This window comes from Colossoma macropomum, unplaced genomic scaffold (assembly GCF_904425465.1).
Source record: "Colossoma macropomum unplaced genomic scaffold, Colossoma_macropomum, whole genome shotgun sequence".
In the NCBI taxonomy this organism is placed as follows: domain Eukaryota; kingdom Metazoa; phylum Chordata; class Actinopteri; order Characiformes; family Serrasalmidae; genus Colossoma; species Colossoma macropomum.
Genome location: NW_023494807.1, coordinates 32,807,081 through 32,826,803, shown reverse-complemented (window position 1 = coordinate 32,826,803; position 19,723 = coordinate 32,807,081). Strand labels below are relative to the sequence as shown.

The window sequence follows — 19,723 nt, the reverse complement described above, 5'->3', positions numbered from 1 at the left end:
TTCATGGTTGTATATAGAGCCATTGAAGATCCATCTTTTTAACCCCTTAAAATCCCAGGCTTATTACATACTAAGTCTTATTACTCAGTAACTACAGGGACTCCAATGCTATTCTTAGATTACAGAAGTGTGTAATAAGACTTTGGGCCTGCCGGTGGACCCTGACCATTTATGGGATTAAGAGTGTATAGTTCTCTATAGAACCTTTCTTGTTCTATATTGCACCAAAAAGGATTTTGCTTTTGTCACAATGTCAAGTTTGTACACTATCTAGAACCTACAGGAAGCAAATGCTGCCAATTACACACTAATATGTCATGATATGTCACTGCAAAATACTCCTCCATTATCTATTATAACTGCCCATTATCACAGCTAATATCACAACTATGAGTGATTTTCACATAACAGACCTACAGTTATAACAAGTAAAGCTTAATACAGAGTGAATAAACCATTTAGAAGGTGTAGTTTGGGTTTTATTGAACAGAGAACCGGCTGGCCCAAAGTTTTACTATAACCCCATTTCCAAAATAAAAATTGAGTGCAATGATATGCAAATTATTTCAACTCTATAGTTTATTGAAAATAGTACACAGACAACATATCAAATGTTGAAACTGATGGTTTTTTTGTTTTTTGAAAAATATTTGTCCATTTTGAATTTGATGCCAACAACACGTTCCAGAAAAGTTGGGACGGGGGCCTGTTTACCACTGAGTTTCATCACCTCTTCTTTTAACAACACTCTGTAAGCATTTGGGAACTGAGGAGACACTGCTGTAGTTTAGAAAGTGAAATGTTTTACTGTTCTTGTTTGATACAGGATTTCAGCTGCTCAACAGTTCAGGGGCTCATTTGTCGTACTTTTTATTTTATAATGTGCCAAATGTTATCAGTGGTGACAGGTCTGGACTGCAGGCAGGTCAGTTTAGCACCTGGACTCATTTAATACAGAGCAATGCTGCTGTAATACATGCAGAACGTGGTTTGACATTGTCTTGCTGAAATAATCAAGGCCTTCCCTGAAAAAGACGTCGTCTGGATGGCAGCATATGTTGACTAAACATGTATATATCATTCAGTATTAATGCTGCCTTCACAGATGTGCACGTCACCCATGCCATGTGCACTAATGCCCCCCTACACCATCATGAATACTGGCTTTTGAACCGTGCACTGATAACAAGCCACATAATCTTTAGCCTGGAGGACACAGAGTCCATGATTTCCAAAAAGATTTTCAACCTTTGATTAGTCAGACAACAGGACACTTTTCCACTTCCCCTCAGTCCATCCTCAATGAGCTCAGGCCCAGAGAAGGTGGCGGCGTTTCTGGATCCTGTTTATATATGGTTTCTTCTTTGCCTGGTAAAGTTTTAACTTGCATTGGGATTAAATTCAAAATGGGCATATAAAAAACACAATAACATTTCTCAGTTTCAACATTTGATATGTTGTATTTGTACTATTTTCAATTAAACATAGGATTTAAATGATTTGCATATTATTGCATTCTGTTTTTATTTACGTTTTGCACAGTGTTCCAACCTTTTTGGAAATGGGGTTGTACATACTTCTATAACCTACAGCTGAGTCAGTTTGCTCTAAAGTCCCTGTAGTTACTGAGTAATAAGCTTTTAAGGTGTTAATAAAGCCCTAATATGTGTTCCTTACCATAAAATGGTACCCATTTAAAGCTTCATATTCCATGAGTGTGGGTTTATTATCTTATTAGGAACACCAACAGCTCCATTATTATGTGTTTTACTGTCAGTGAGAAACTGCAGTGGGTTTCTACAGAAGTCTGTGGGCGACTTTAACCCACTAGTGTGAAAAACAGAGGGACTTTCTTTCATTTCAGGTTTATCGTAAATCTAACATTAACCCGGTTGTACCTGTCGTGCTGTGGGTGATCCATTCAGAGCCTTTAGAGATGTGTCATTTAAAAGAACAGTTTGGAAAAACCTCAAATCCCCCTTTACTTCCAGTGAAGTCGATCAAACAAGACATATTTGGTGTCTGAAGTTTGTGCCTCTGCACTCGAGCTACGAGGCAAACGGCTAACAAGTAATGAAGGCTTATACTCCACCGATTAGCACACTTGATAACTGGGTTTCTGACACTGTGTAGCACTACTGGGACGGGATCCATTTTCTATGGGGCTGGGTGGGTAATGTCAGTCTACCACAGGACGTCTGTAATCCCTGCTAGAAAAAACAGCAACATCAGCATGTGTTGTATTTTGGATGCTGGTTTGCTGGTAAACCAGCAAGATCCAACCTGGTGACCAGCTACACCAGCAGAAACCAGCACAAACTGACATAGACCAGCACTAGCCAACTAGCATTGACCAATACAGACAAACAGACCAGCAAAGACCAGTACAGACAAACTTCAACCAGCAAAGACCAGCATAGACCAATATAGACAACTCTAGATCAGTGTTGACCAGCAAAGACCAGTATACACCAGCATAGACCAGTATAGACAACTCTAGACCAGCACAGACCAGTATAGACAAGCTTAGGCAAGCTTAGACCAGCACAGACCAGCATAGACCAGTACAGACAAACTTAGATAAGTATAGACCAGCATAGACCAGTATAGACAAACTTAGACCTGCATAGACTGGCATAGAGCAGTATAGAGCATTATAGATAAGTTTAGACCAGCAAAAACCAGTATAGATAAGCATAGACAAGTTTAGACAAGAATAAACCAGCAAAAACCAGTATAGATAAGCATAAACAAGTTTAGACCAGAATAAACCAGCAAAACCAGTATATACCAGCACAGACAAGTTTAGACCAGAATAAACCAGCATAAACCAGTATATACCAGCATAGACAAGTTTGGACCAGAATAAACCAGCATAAACAAGTATAGACCAGCATCTTACCAGTATAGACTTCGCATCGTGAATGCGTTCTTCAGATTGATGGAGAATATGCCGTACGTGGTTCCACATGTATATAGCACCAAAATGGGTTCTTGTATTGTTACAATGTCAAGCTTGTAACTATAGCAGAACACTTTTTGGTGCTATATAGAACGCTTTTCAAATAGGTTTCATAGAGAACCATCTACAGCACATTCTCCATCAATCTGAAGAACACTTTCACGATTCAAAGAACCTTCTAATCATGCAGTGTTCTTTACTAAACAACCCTTGAAGAACTCTTACAAAAAAGAGTGTAGAAAAGCTCAATACAAAAAGTCTCATTACAACATGAATTTCAGAATTTCTTAGTATTTGGTGGTGTTTCCCCCTTCTGCTTTAAAGGGGAACTCATCGATTTTTCAAAAATTCTACATAATTAAATGGTTGAGATGTAATCAGAGTCGTTCAGAGTGGTTTAGTGTGAAACGCTCTGTTCTAGAGAAACTTACCGAGTCAGAACTGTTCGCAGTGGTGGTGATAGGAACCAGACGTCCACCTCTAAAAGGTCCCTCACAGAAAGTTCCTACATTAACGGTCAGATTTATGCTGCCTGATGTCTGACACTTTGATTTAATGCTAGTTTTGTGAGGTTTCGTCTTAAAATGTATTTTAATCAATTTACTTCAGTCCATTCGCGGCGGAGGCGCTGTGAGGCAAAATAGAAGAAAACTTATTATTTTTAGATTTATCACTAATTTATCATCATCAACATCCCATATAAACTCAGAAGACTCGTGTAGGTTCACTGGTGGTTCTGGATAGTAAATAAAATGTCTATGTTTGTGTTGTAGTCATGGCGACCCCTGGTTCCTGTCACCACCACTGTAAAGACATCTGAGTCGGTAAGTTTCTCTATAACGAACCGTTTCTCATCAAACCACTCTGAATGACTCCGGAATTCCCCTTTAATGACAGTGAGCACTCGAGATGCATGGGCTCCACAGGTTAGTGTGAAAGTGTCTGATCAGCAGATCAGATCCAGCTGAGAGTCTGAACACAAGCTTCACTGGAAGAGATCAGACTAAACAACACACTCTGAGCTTTTAGTACAAACAGCTCAACATGATCAGCTCCACACACCTGCTTCAGTCTGAGCAGTGAGACAGAAACAGAGCAGAATCTTAAATATTTCTTCTTCGTTTCTTTCCTTTAAATTTCTCACAGTTCTAAAACGTCGTTTATTTCCAGGTTTGAACCAAAACAATCTCAGATTTTCAACGTGCTCTCAGACGTCTGGTCTGTATTTGCTCTCTGATAACGAAGATTACAGGTGTTTTTTCCCAACACCTCTGTCTCACTCGTGACTCATAACCACACCCCCAGAAATACCACCGGAACTGGTTGTACGATGAAGAGCAGCTGCCGGAGCAGAAGAAGAGGAACTTGCTTGAGAAGGACCTCAGAGCAATATCAGATTAAAAGAAGTGGATCAGATTAAAAACAGATATAAGCTTTTGGTAAAACACACCAATACTGAATCACAGAGAGAACCGAAAACAGACTCAGCGCTGTACTTTGTTCTAATATACACTGAGTCTGTTTTCGGTTCTCTCTCCCTACTCTTAAACGTATGGATGGATCTTTAAGGGTTCTTTAATAAAGACAACGGCCCTCATTCTCCAACCGTTCATAAGAAGAAGTTTCTTCTTAAACCCACTTATGCAGTTTTCACGAAGACTCTGAGTCACCAATGTTCTCTTATCTGGGATTTGTTCTGAGGTAAGAACAGAATCTACACACTCAAGAGCTCAAAGGTGAGAACAGTTCTGCGCTGTAAGAACATGACATGAATCTGACGGAGACTTTTTCTTAGGACCTTTATCAAGAACACACTTAAGAACAAACTCAGGGAGGTATTAATGAAGGAGGCCCAATGGTTCTATATAGAAGCTTTGCATGCTTAAATGGTTCTATGCATGGAGAAATGGTTCTTTAGATTGGTGTATGGTTCTATATAGAACCAAATACATACATACATCATCTAAACCGCTTATCCTTCTGGGTCGCGGTGGGGTGCTGGAGCCTATCCCAGCTGTCATCGGGCGGAAGGCAGGACACACCCTGGACAGGTCTAGAACCAAATAGGGTTTTTCTATTGTTACAAGCTCCAATTTTTGGAGCTATATAGAAGTTTTAAAAAGGATCCATACAGAACCTTGTACAACACATTCTCCATCAATCTGAAGAACCATTTCACCATGCAGAGAACCATTTAAGCATGCTGACGTTCATGGTTCTATATAGAACCACTGTCTTACTAAAGAACTTGAAGAACCATCTTTTTTAAGAGTACTGTTTTTTTAGTAATGTATGTTTTTATTTATTTATTTATCAGTGTTTTTGGCATTTAGAGATGTTTTTTTATCTCAAACATCTTTATAACAATTAAAAAACACTGTTAGCTCTACTGCACTTCTCTCCTCTAACGCCACACTATTATCCTCATTTCATCTTTAATCTGATTTTAAATTTAATGCTTAATTTCTTTCTTTTTTAATTGTGTTTTAATTTCTGTGCTCCTACATTTTTTTTCAAATTAATCTGAATTATCTTTATATTTGTAAATCACTTTGAATGACCGCAGTGTATGAAAGGTGCTATATAAATAAATTCGACTTGCCTTGCCTATGAATTTTGGCTTAAACAATTGCTTTAACTGATTAAACTCCGACCCCTGAGTAGTTGGAGAGTGTCAGTGTCCATGCTGGTCAGTAAAATGGATCAGTATGTGGAATTGGAGCTTTCTGTGAGTGACTGTGTTTCCTATCACTGTATTAAAGAAGCTCCATGCTGCCTTCAGTGTTGTGCACTCATAAAAAGCACTGGATTAAAAACAACTCAATATGACTGACTTTCATAACAGCACTGGGTCACTACATAACAGAACACACACTGGGTTAATCTGACCCAGCATTGCTGGATTATGTTAATAATGCTGGGTCACAACAGTTACTCTTAAATATGGTTACTTTGAGTGAGAGAGGTTGCTTTGTTTGTTTCTTTATTTTTATTTTTTGCATTATATATTATTTTCTATCCCTTACCATAGCAACCACCCAGCAACTCCCTAGCAACCACCAGGGACACTGTAACAACCCCCTCAAACACCATAGCAATTCAGCTGTTTTTAGAGCATGCACACACATTCAGAATGCAATTCACATCACTGTGGAAACAACTATTATTGATCTGTTTCATTAGAGTGACAATAAAAGGCCACCTAAGTGTGAAATACAGTCATATTCATGTGTTTGGCTGCTTAAAATGTCAGATAATGTTCTTTACATATAAAAACACGTTTGAGAAATCACAATATTAAGGTTAGAGTAGATTAAAAGGAAGAAATTTTGTTAATTTAGTTTAAAGAGTTAAAGAGCAAATTCACACTCACTCAATAAGGTCGGCCAGGTGGATGTAGATGTCTTCGTTCTCCACACTCTCTTCTGTGGGAAACGGCCTGAGATCAACACACAGCAACACACAAGTCATTCATTCAGCCGAGTTTGGCTGTTAGAGGTTAAATTAAAGCTAATCATTCTACACTCTCAGAAATAAAGGTACTAAACTGTCACTGGGTCAGTTCCCCTCTTGTCACTGGGGTGGAACCCGTCAAGGGTCCATCTCAGTACCTTTGATCAGGGAACATAACTGAACCATAATCCACTGAAATGATATGTTCTAAGCTGTACTGACTCCACACACCCCGTCTCGCCTCCAGGCTTTTATTTTACTGTTCTGTTTAAAACATTCGGTTATGAAAAGGTACAAATACGAACTTTTCACCTGGAAAACACTTATTTAAGGTTCACAATCAGACCTTAAAACCACTGTTGGAGCTTTGAGGGAACATTTACACTGTTTGTACCTTGATGAACGAAAAACGTACCTGAACAGAACCTTCATTTCTAACAGTGTGATGTTTTGCATATAGACTCACCTGATTCCTGACTGCAGTGCAACAGGTGTGTGGGAGAGTTTGGACAACGTGTCGATCACCTGCAACGATAAAAACATCAAAAAACTGATCAATATATTTTTTACAGCAAAATTCAATCTCAAAAATATTGAGTTAATTGACACACAAACACACAATTTCTTAACTTTTTTATGAATATAGCTGATCTCCAAGAGCACAGTCTTAAAAATACAGGTGCCAAAAAAGGTTCTTTGCTGCAGTGTCAGAGAAGAACCATGTTTGGTTCCCTAAAGAACCACCCACTGGACTGTGTAAATAATCAAGAATACATCATTTTCTGTTCCACCTTAAACGGTGCAGCTGTTACATTCAGGCGCCACATGTGTAAAACATGCTTTAGCAGATGTTTACTGCACACACATACAAAACATTACAAGTTCCATGTTGTTGTTGGTTTTCTAAGTAAAAATAAGTTACACGTCCTCCACAGAGTCAAATATGACACTTTTTCTGCAAACTTTTCCTGTGCATTTTTTAGGGCTGGACAATACGATAATATATATCGTTATTGTTATAAATTATTTCACAATACAACACAGTATGCTTTTCTGATCACATGGTATTTGTCGTCAGTGCTTGTAGACACTGACCAACTGCCCGTTTCATTATAAAGAGAGCAAAATTAGTCCAGTTTAAGTGGATTTATTGACAAATATTAAATATAGATCACTGTGTTTACAGTTTTTGATAGATTTTTTAAAATGTAGCAATGCTTCTTCTCTGTTCCAGCTGATCAGAAGTCTGAAAAAAAAAATCGTGACATATCATGTATCGTGAAAATTTCTTGAAGCACTGCAATATTTGTTTTTTACTGTATTTTTTTTTCCATTTATTTTGTTTAACAAATTGGAAAAAAAACTAAATAAACAATATAAAATATGATAAAACATTCACACAGTCTACATTTTATGTTTTTCTCTGTTAAATTTAGCTAATAAACAGTAATTGTGTATTAAATAATACAATATAAATAAATTAAATTATTATTATTACTATTACCATAACATGGAATTTGGAAGGGGTGCCCAAACTTTTTGACAGCATATTGTTGATTCATGTAAGAAGAAAGGAAAAGAATAAACGCATTGTTTAAGAATCAGGGAGGCAAAGAAAGCTTTGGTATAACACGCTTGTCAATGTAAACCCTTCATTAAAATATAAAGGCCCAAATCTTAAGGTCACATTTCTGAGCTGCCACTTTGAACCTGTAAGAAAGTTTTCACACACCGCACTGTTTCGTAAAGGAAGTGGTCTCACTATTCCAGCTCCATCCGTTTCTCAGAACTGTGTGCGGTGTGTGTCTCACATGTGCTAACATCTAGATGAAATGATTCTGGTTTGCGTCGCGACCTCAAAACACCTGTTTTACAAACCATATACCTCTCAAGTGATCACCACATAACGGGCAGTGAACGCTGAGCACGACCTGCAGCGCTGCAACTAGACAGTAAAAACAAATAACAAAATATTATTATAAACACTGTTCCAAAAAAGTTGGGACAGCGTGTGAAAGTGCTTTTAAAAAACAGAAAACAGCGATTAGTCAGTTCTGTTTGAATCCTGCATTAAACTGAAATCAGTACAAAAACACAGCATTTAATGTTTCACCTTAAGAACTTCATTATATTTTGTAAACACACCGATCAGGCGTAACATTCTGACCACCTCCTTGTTTCTACGCTCATTGTCCATTTTATCAGCTCCACTTACTATATAGGTGCACTTTGTAGTTCTACAGTTACAGACTGTAGTCCATCTGTTTCTCTGATACTTTGTTAGCCCCCTTTTACCCTGTTCTTCAGTGGTCAGGACCCCCATGGACCCTCACAGAGCAGGTACTATTTGGGTGGTGGATCATTTTCAGCACTGCAGTAAAACTGGCGTGGTGGTGGTGTGTTAGTGTGTGTTGTGCTGGTACGAGTGGATCAGACACAGCAGTGCTGCTGGAGTTTTTAAACACTGTGTCCACTCACTGTCCACTCTATTAGACACTCCTACCTTGTCGGTCCACCCTGTAGATGTAAAGTCAGAGACAATAGCTCATCTGCTGCTGCACAGTGTTGGTCATCCTCTAGTCCTTCATCAGTGGTCACAGGACGCTGCCCACAGGACGCTGTTGGCTGGATATTTTTGGTTGGTGGACTATTCTCAGTCCAGCAGTGACACTGAGGTGTTTAAAGACTCCAGCAGCTTTTCTGATCATACTGTGTATACTGTCAGTGCTTGTAGACGCTGACTAACTGCATGTTTCATTATAAAGAGAGCAGAATTAGTCCTGTATAACTGGATTTAGTGCCAAATATTGAACAGAAATCATTGTGTTTACAGTTGTTGTTAGTATACTTTGTGTAGCACTGCTGGTTCTTTTTCTCTGTTTCAGATGTCTGAAAAAATAAATATTATGACATCTCGTGTATCGTGAAAAGTATCGCAATGTTATATTTTTGCCATATCGCCCACCTCTGTTCTTAAACAGGTGGATTTTTTGCTGATGCATTCTTTGGCAAAGTGTTAAGTCTTGACCCACCCTCACTCATAAAGGACTCGGCTTTTCCTGGATGCTCCTTCAATGTCCAAGCATGATCACATCACATCTTTAAATGTTTTCTGAACATTAACAACATTCTTAGTCTTAAATTGCCCCATCCCAACATTTTTGGAATATGTTGCAGGCATCAATTGTCACACAGTACATATCCTGCCTATGTCTTTGTCACAGTTCATAGTGGATTTATAAATCACTGCTTTCTGTTTTTATTTGCATTTCACATACAGCCCTCACTTTTTTTAGAGCAGGGTTTGTATAACTAGGTCTGCTATGACGTAAGAAAACATCAGGCGCTGCTCACTAGCCGATCATCCTGCCCACTAAACCCACGGTTTGATGTTTCTATAATTGCAAGCGGCAAAAAACACTCAAAGTGAAACCAAACTGTGTGCAGCTGCACTGTTTACTCTGCATGTCCGATATAAAAAGCTCATTGATTAACACTGGAGGGTTTGCATGCATCACTTTGTGTTGACTGCATTGTAAGAGAGAAAAAGTGGTGTGGACAAAATATGTTTGTCAGTGAGTGCACTGAGTGACCGATGAAACAAAGTGAACTGTAGATGAATGGATGTCTATGTTATTATACACTATGAATTCTTAATGAATATAGGTTTATGTGATTGCATGAAGTGAATCATGAATGAATAGATGTCTATGTTACCACCACAAAGTGAAATGTGGGTAAATGGATGTGTATGTGATTGCAAAAAGTGAACTATAGATGAATGGATGTCTATGCTATTATACACTATGAATTCTTAATGAATACAGGTCTATGTCATTGCATAAAGTGAATCATGAATGAATGGATATCTATGTTATCACACAAAGTGAACTGTGGGTAAATGGATGTGTATGTGATTGCAAAAGGTGAACTGTAGATGAATGGATTTCTATGTTATTATACACTATGAATCCTTAATGAATACATGTCTATGTCATTGCATAAAGTGAATCATGAATGAATGGATGTCTATGTTATCACACAAACTGAACTGTGGGTGAATGGGTGTCTATGTGATTGCACAGAGTGAGGTGTGGATGAATGGGTGTCTATTCAGTGAACTGTGGGTGAATGCAATGGATATCTATGTGTTGCACAATATGACTTGTAGCAGAGTGACCGTCTTTGAGAACACATACAGGTAATTGTGGATAAACGGAATGGACGCCTATGTGATTGCGTGGGTGCAACTGTACAAATGGGAAATTACATTTTTTAACTGAATAACAGAAACAATTCCTGATTTCTTCTAATGACCAGATCTTTAAAAACTACAGCTAATCTGGTTGTTTTCCTTTTTATTTACTTTTCTACATTTTTAAAATAAAGCTCCTTAACAGAGAAAAGCCGAACTGAACTGGATTTACTGTTATAGACTTCCTCTGAACGCTCAGGGTCTGACTGTCTGGCGCCTGAGGCTCTGACTGCTGAAAATTGGAAGTCATTGATTACAGTTAATAAGCAGCGAGGGAGAAACTAGAAGAGTAATTACTGCAGAATTAATTCATCTCCACCCTGGGTGTCCGGCTCCTGAGCTTCAGGGAGTATCGGGTTTAGCCTTAACAAGCCTCACTGCTCACAAAGGCTGTGTATAATTGTACTGTGGCTGCTTCAAGTGATGCAATCATTGTATGTTACACAACAAAGAATAATTATTAAGACCTGTTTTGTCCATTTGAGGACACTGATATTGATATTATGGGTTATTCTTTATCTGCATGGTCCACTGTAGATGTTCTGTGATTCTCACCTTCACTTTAACTGACTTTCTATTAAATTCACTCTCACTTTTCACTTTTCACAGTTCAGTATCTCTGATAGTTTTGATTGTGTGGTTTCTGACACTGTATGACTGACTGTTATCTATAAACATGGACTAAAGTGCATTCGAATAGATAATCACTGTAGTATAATATAGTATCTGAAACATAATCAAGTCTATTAGAGACACTGAACAACTCCACATGCTTTGAGGTGAGTGTGGTATAATTTAAGCATGCAGTTAGCACAATGCTAATGGGTGGGGTATCAGTTCACACTATCTGTTAGCTATATTAGTCTTGCAGCTGTAAAGCTAAAACTAAAAAAGCAAACTTCAAACACCAAATTCAGTCTCAAACTGGCCTCAACATCAGTGAATGTGTTTGGATTTCTTCTTAATTATTTCTTAATTGTTCTCAATTCTTTTTCATTTTTCTTGTTTGATTTTAATCTTAAATTCTTCATGTAGTTCGGTTCATTTTTGTTTACACAGATCAAATTCCATTTTAATTTCTTTTCAGACTTTTTGCATTGTGAATGTTCGCCTGCATTGAAGATGAGGGCCACCCACAATGTATTTCCCAGTGAAAATAAAGGTTGATTGATTGTTTACAGAAATGCCAAACCAACTTCTAAGACTGAAATTTGGAGGAACTTGGAAGATTTGAAAAAATGAAAGCAAGTCTCCTGAAAAGAATGGAGGCTATAGTGAAGGGTGGAACTATCGCTTTGAATTTAAATTACTGCCTGTCAATTTTTACAAAGAGATGTTACGTTTGTTGGGTTTCTGAACGGCTCATAGGTGTGAATCCTCAGGCAGGAGGAACAGGATGCTGGTCTGTTGTGTGTTGTTTTAAAACTGCTGCCACAAAAGTCTCTTCAAGCATTTACAGACCGTTTAGGTCAAACAGGAAACAAATGAAACAGCCTTATTTATAAAACATTCTAAGATAAGTTCTCAGCATTTGTATACAAATGATTCATAAGAACAAAATGTCGTGAATCATAGATTGTAGCACACTGGTGCACTAAGCTGATGATATATACGTAAATTCAAACATAGGCTAGTTATACAGTTTTTACTCGGTTCAGGTTTACGCATTGCTAAATCAAACGGGTTGCTCCACACAAGCTAGATCCTTTATAACGAAGGTTAATGTTCTAAAGAATTATCGACATTGGATGGATTATAAGATTTGACAGATATTCCAAAGTGATATTTGATCATTTGTATAAAAATGTTAAGGTTTTCTTTGGAGTTCCACAAGGTTCTATTTTAGGGCCACTGCTATTCTCCCTTTACATGCGGCCTCCAGGAAATATGAGGAGGAAACATGAGATAAATTTTCATAGTTATGCTGATGGCACACAATTATACATTTCCTTTCACTCTGAAAGTCCAGACTATAAATATGCTAACAGACTGTGTGTCAGACATCTCTAAATGCAAGACAGACAACAGTCTGCAGTTTAATCAGGACAAAACTGAGGTGCTGATTCTCGGTACTGAGCAGCGCTCTAATCGTAGCGGAGGTCTTAGGGGATCCACACGGTGGAAAGTCTGACTATGAGATGATCTATTAGGAATATTGATGCATATTGTTTTCAAAAAATACTTGTGTGAGTTTTGTTGTGGTTATTTTCCATTAGTGTGAACCTTCCCCACTCTTTCCTACAGTGATATCGGAACCATATCGGTATCAGCAGTTAGCTGATTGAAATAATTATCGGCAGTGGATAGATTATACGATTTGACAGATATTTTAAACGGATATTTGATCATTTGTCCAAAAAATTGTTCCACAAGGTTCTATTTTAGGGCCACTGCTATTCTCCCTTTACACTTAGCTCTCCTGTTATCCTCAAATTTACTAACATCTTTTATCATTGGGGTCAAATTGACCCCAGAAATTTAAATCTAAATGCATAAATATCAAACTTCTGGTGGGAATTCTGTTTTCCATGTGGTCTGAACTATCAGTGGTTCTCACACTACTGTCATTTGTCGTGCATGATTTAGAAAGTGCAGTTACCATTTGCCTTGTGTTAAGTTTTCATGATTATCACTGAAGACTGTTATTGCAAAATGTACTTTGTCCTTCATCATCTGCAGCATCTCGTAAGAAGTACGAACGTGCAAAAATTTGGGCACCCCTGTTCAAATGATGTGCCGTTGATTTTCTAAGAGTGTAAATAAGTTCACACATACTCTACAGAGAGCACACTTCTGCATATTTTAATGCACAATTACTGTTCATTTGCTGAATTTGAACATATTCATGGAAATAATAATAAAATATAAAACATGACCTGTGCAGACGTTATGGCACATTTTATATTCTGTATCATCATTTTATGTTTAAAATGTTTTTGTTTAGACTAATACTTCAATAAAACATTTTTACTGTTTGCTCTGAATTGAAGAGTAAATTATTATATATCAGTAGTAGATTTCTACTCAACTGCAGAAACAGACAAGTTATATATAAAAGAGTTTGAGAGTTATAGAGGCTGAGAGAAAACCTTCCCCACTCTTTCCTACAGTGATAGCAGAATCATAACAGTATCAACAGTTAGCTAATTGAAAGAATTATCGGCAGTGGATAGTTTTCTCTGGAGTTCCACAAGGTTCTATTTTGGGGCTGCTGCTATTCTCCCTTTACGCTTAGCTCTCCTGTTATCCTCAAATTTATTAACATCTTTTATCATTGGGGTCAAATTGACCCCAGAAATTTAAATCTAAATATATAAATATCAAACTTCTGGTGGGAATTCTGTTTTCCATGTGGTCTGAACTATCAGTGGTTCTTGTACTACTGTCATCTGTCATTTTTCTTTTTTTTTTTTGCATAATTTAAGTCCAGTAAACATTTGCCTGATGTTATATTTTCATGATAAACAGACCAGCAGAAATGCTCCAAAATTACTTGTAAAAAACTTGTGATATTAACTTCCATTACAAGTTTAAAACATTTTATTCTTCTCCTGTAAAGCTACCATTATGGGGATGTGAGGTTCTGTTCTGACAGTGACGATATTTTGCCATTGCTGCTTTAAATTAACCCCAAAATGAGACACACAAAGCCGTAGCAGATCACCCATGGCTTGAAATTTACACAGAGAACACTGCAAAAATGGTATCTTGTCAAGTACAATTACATTAAATATAGTCAATAAATCTAATATCTCTCCTTTTGAGATTGTTGCAAGCTTAATTTAAGATTATTCAACTTATTTCTATTTACTTGTTGTAGGTAATTTTATTGAGTAAAATTATCTCACTATACTGGCAGATAATTTTGCTGGTTTCAAGCACATTTTTGAAAACAAGCTAAATTATCTATTTACTTAATAAAATCACTTAAAACAAGTAACAACATTAACAGTTAATAGTAACAGTAACAGTTTATCCAGGGGGAGGAGTCTAAAGCTGAACACCATGAAAACATAGAAAAGCAGACGGTCGCCTCAATGACATTTTACCCAAAGGAAAAAGCATATTATGGGAGGTCCAGCCCTGCCTCAATTTAAGCCCTACACAATCACCCAGCAACCACCTAGGACACCATAGCAACCACCTAGCAACCACTTAGCAACCACCTAGGACAACATAGCAACCTCCTAGCAATCACTTAGCAACTACCTAGGACACCATAGCAACTGCTAAGCAATCACTTAGCAACCGCCTAGGACATCATAGCAAGTGCCTAGCAACCGCTTAGCAACAACTATGGACACCATAGCAACCGTCTAGCAATCACTTAGCAACCACCTAGCAACCACTTTGCAACCACCTAGGACATCATGGCAACCACCTAGCAATCACTCTGCACCCACTTAGGATACCATAGCAACAACCAAGCAACCACTTAGCAACCACTTAGGATGCCATAGCAACCTACAAAGCAACCGCCTAGCAACTGCTTAGCAACCACCTAGTACACCACAGCAACTTCCTATCAACCGCTTAGCAACCACTTCAGACACCACAGCAACTGCCAAGCAACTGCTTAGCAACCACTTATGATACTGTAGCAACTGCCAAGCAACCGCTTAGCAACCGCCTAGGACACCATAGCAACTGCATAGCAACTGCTCAGCAATCACCTAGCAACCACTAAGCAACCACATAGGACACCATAGCAACTGCCTAGCAACTGCTTAGCAATCACCTAGCAACCACTAAGCCACCTAGGACACCATTGCAACTGCCTAGCAACTGCTTAGCAACCACTTTGGAGAAACCACTATGGATAAAGGTGAACGGTGGAGCTCAGTTCACCTTTTATTATGTTTATCATGTTTATATAGAAAAATAATAATAACTACAACAATGACAGTAGCAGTGTTTGGAGCCCTGAAACCCTCAGTCAACAACACTGGGAGTGAAAGAGCTGCTAAAGCAGAGAGGAGTGAGTGAAGTGCAGCGTTCCAGCCAACAGCAACTCCGGCACACGGAGAAAAGACAGGATTAATCTGTCTGCATCTGAAGATTATCACTCAGAACATTTTCCCATTTTCTTTTCCTCGTGGCGGACTCAGATGGACGACTTCCATTTCAATCAGCGTCCAAACACGTCCACTTACAGAACCGGCAGGATTTCACCAAACTGGAGCAGTAAGACACGTCCTCTGTGCTTCACAGGGTTTTACAGGACTAGAACTTAATATTCAGAGTTACACGGTCAGTTCTTATCCATATGTCCATCAGCAGGTCACTGCCTGGAGAAGATTACCGAGGAGGATTAAAGGAACCATGAGAACATCCCGAGTGTCCAAAACTGGGACAAACTGTAGCCGTCAGAGAGCCGTCAAGGATGAACAGGAACGTCCATTTGATCGACCACGACCCACATAATACACAAAAGCACAATAAACCCTTAAATACCTCTGAACACCCTACAGTCAAATTACATGCTTTGTTTGTTTTTTATGTGAAGATAAGTGAACACATCCTCTACAGATTAACATACTGAAAAAAAATGAACCATAAAATATAAAACATGAAATAACTTTTCCACAGGCCACATTTTGTTTTATGCCTTCCCTGAATATGTTTAATTAAGGAAAAAGGCATATTTATGCATTAAAATGTTCAGTCCTCTGCAGAGGACGTGTTAACTTACAATCACTTTAAAAAAATCAACAAAACATGGAATTAGATGCCAAAACTTTTGCACGTAAGTATATATGAGTTTTTCTTCCACCATTAGTTAAAAAACTCATACTGTTAGCAAATTAGTGACACAAACTGATCTGCAAACTGCCTTATTAGTTAGGCATAAGAAACGATATAAGAAAAAAAATTAGATATAAGGAAAAAAATAAAATGAAGATGAGAGGAAAAAATACGATTTAAGGAAAAACAAAATAAATATATAAGGGAAAAAATAAAAATAAAGATATAAAAAAATAAAATGTAATAAAAAATAAAATAAAGATATAATGAAAAAAATAAAATGTAAGGAAAAAATAAAATAAAGATATAAGGGAAAAAATAAAATAAAGATATAAGGGAAAAAATAAAAATAAAAAGGAAAAATTAAATTGAAGGAAAAAATAAACATAAAAGGACAAAATTAAAATAAAGATATAAGGCAAAAAATTTAACTAAGATATAAGGAAGAAAATAAAATAAAAAATACGGAGTGGCTGAAAGTGCCTCACATTAATATACCAATGTTTGCATTTTTAGTTTATTTAAACATTTAATATTATAAAAGTACCAAAAAAAAAAAACAAAAAAACAAAGGCTGTTCATAGTGTCCCAATCTGACACTTTAGCCACAAGCTAATTGGCCCAAGCTAACGCACTAGCCACAAGCTAAAATGCTAGTCACAATATAACTGTACTGAAGCTTATTAGAACACCAGTCAGCATGGCGCTAACTGCACGTCTGAAAGATCGGTCACTCGTACGTAACTGACTGTAATTTCAACAAAGAAACTAAAGCACAGACGGACGTAAGCTTTAATATTAGGCTGCCACTGCGTTTAGCTATGCTAATATACTTTAGTCCATGTTTATAGATAACAGTGAATCATACAGTGTCAGAAACCACCCTGCTGAAAAAACCAGCACAGACCAGCATTAATGCCATGCTTGTCTATGCTGGTTTCTACTGGTTTAGCTGGTCACACAGCACAGTCTAACTGGCTGACCAGCCTACTAGATCCAAATCACAACATCCCAGATAGCAAGCATATATCAGGCTTGATAAGGTCAGCTCCCTGCTGACTGTTTGCCCCAACTGGTCCACCTTTAGACCACCCAGATTACGGTCCTGCATACAAGCTCTAACTAGTTTTAATCACCCCAAACAGACTTTAAATGCACAGAGATTTTTGGGTTAAAATTATTTACTAAACTAATTTACAAAGTATAACTAAAGAAAGACATGAAGGAAAAATAAGTAAACTGGACTGTGAGTGGAAACTGAGCGATGATGAGGGGAATTCTGTCTAATACTCTGCTTAATCACCGGGGGGCCGCCCAGAAAATGCTGAGTAAAACCCCAGTGGGCCACCAGCTTTGCCTTCGGCGGGTCAACAGCAGCCCACTATCCTCCTGCTATCAGGGACATGCTGTTTTTTCTAGCAGGGAACATAATCAAGTCTGTTAGCGATTACTGAACAGCTCCACAAGTAACAACTCCCATTATCAGTGCTAATAGGCTCCCTTACCTGTTATTTACATTGGCCTCATAACTCCGGTGCAAAACTAAAGAAGCAACCTGAACTATATGATTTAAAATTCAAAAAAGTTGGGACGCTACCAATCAGCCTACAGAGCATGTCCTGTAAGAAAATAAAGAAAAAGCTGGACAAAAGCCCCACTGGCCTTATTTGACTGCTTCACATGGATAATAGCTGGGTTTGGGTTAATGTGTTTGTAGGTCAGAAGAGATTGGGCAGTCAATCAAAATGCTGATATTCTTGTAAAATAGAGTGAGGCTTCCACAGTTTACATCTCTAGATGTACAACCCCAATTCCAAAAAAGTTGGGACGCTGTGTAAAATGTAAATTAAGGTCAATAATAGCAGAATGCAATGATTTGCAAATCTCATAGAGCCATATTTTATTCACAATAGAACATAGAACACACATCAGATATTGAAAGTGAAACATTTTACCATTTCATGAAAAACATTAACTCATTTAGAACTTGATGGCAGCAACGCATCTCAAAAAATTTGGGACAGGGACAACAAAAGGCTGGAAAAGTAAGTGGTACTAATAACTAATAACTAATAAGTAATAACATGACTGGATATAAAAAGAGCATTTTAGAGAGGCGGAGTCTCTCAGAAGCAAAGATGGGCAGAGGTTCACCAATCTGCCAAAAACTGTGTCTAAAAATTGTGGAACAATTTCAGAAAAATGTTCCTCAACATAACATTGTTAATACTTTGGATATCCCACCAGCTACAGGACATAATATCATCAAAAGAGTCAGAGAATCTGGACAAATCCCTGTACGCAAGGGACAAGGCCAACGGTCAATATTGGATGCTCGTGATCTTCGGGTCCTCAGGCGGCACTGCATTAAAAACAGGCATGATTCTGTACTGGAAATCACTGCATGGGCTCAGCAACACTTCCAGAAATCATTGACTGTGAACACAGTTCGCCGTGCAATCCACAAACACAAGTTAAAGCTGTATCACGCAAAGAAGAAGCCATATGTCAACACGATCCAGAAACACTGCCGTCTTCTCTGGGCCAAAGCTCATTTAAAATGGACTGAGGCAAAATGGAAAACTGTTCTGTGGTCAGATGAATCAAAATTTGAAATTCTGAAACTATGGACGCCGTGTCCTGAGGACTCAAGAGGAGAGGGACCGTCCAGCTCGTTATCAGCGCACAGTTCAAAACCCAGATATCTGATGGTCTGGGGCTGCATTAGTGCCTATGGCGTGGGCAGCTTACACATCTGGAAAGGCTCTATCAATGCTGAACAGTATACAGAGGTTTTAGAACAACATATGTTGCCAACCAGACAGCGTCTCTTTCAGGGTAGGCCTTGAATATTTCAGCAGGACAATGATAAACCACACACTGCATCCATTACAACAGAATGCCTTCACAGAAGAAGAGTTCGGGAGATGAACTGGCCTGTCTGCAGTCCAGACCTTTCACCAATAGAAAACATTTGGCCCATCATGAAATGAAAAATCCGGCATAGAAGACCCAGAACTGTTGAGCAGCTAGAATCCCACATCAGACAAGAATGGGACAACATTCCTCTCCAAAAACTCAAGCAACTGGTCTCCTCACTTCCCAGACGTTTAAAGACTGTAGTTGAAGAAGAGGGGATGGTACACGATGGTGGACACAGCCCTGTCCCAACTTTTCTGAGATGCGTTGCTTCCATCAAGTTCTAAATGTGTTAATGTTTTTCATGAAATGGTAAAATGTCTCACTTTCAACATCTGATATGTGTTCTATGTTCTATTATGAATAAATGGTTCTATGAGATTTGAAAA

The 19,723-nt window shown here is 38.1% G+C and overlaps 1 protein-coding gene across 1 annotated transcript in view; it reads right to left on the bottom strand.

Annotated features, from left to right (window-relative positions):
* vav3b (vav 3 guanine nucleotide exchange factor b) overlaps window positions 1–19,723 on the bottom strand; it is a 92,594-nt gene that overhangs the window by 56,604 nt on the left and 16,267 nt on the right. The window contains exons 3-4 of the mRNA XM_036556610.1: window positions 6,882–6,940; window positions 6,336–6,401 (exon numbers count right to left, since the gene is read on the bottom strand). Coding sequence (XP_036412503.1) covers window positions 6,336–6,401; window positions 6,882–6,940 — 125 coding nt within the window. The remainder of the gene's footprint in view (window positions 1–6,335; window positions 6,402–6,881; window positions 6,941–19,723) is intronic.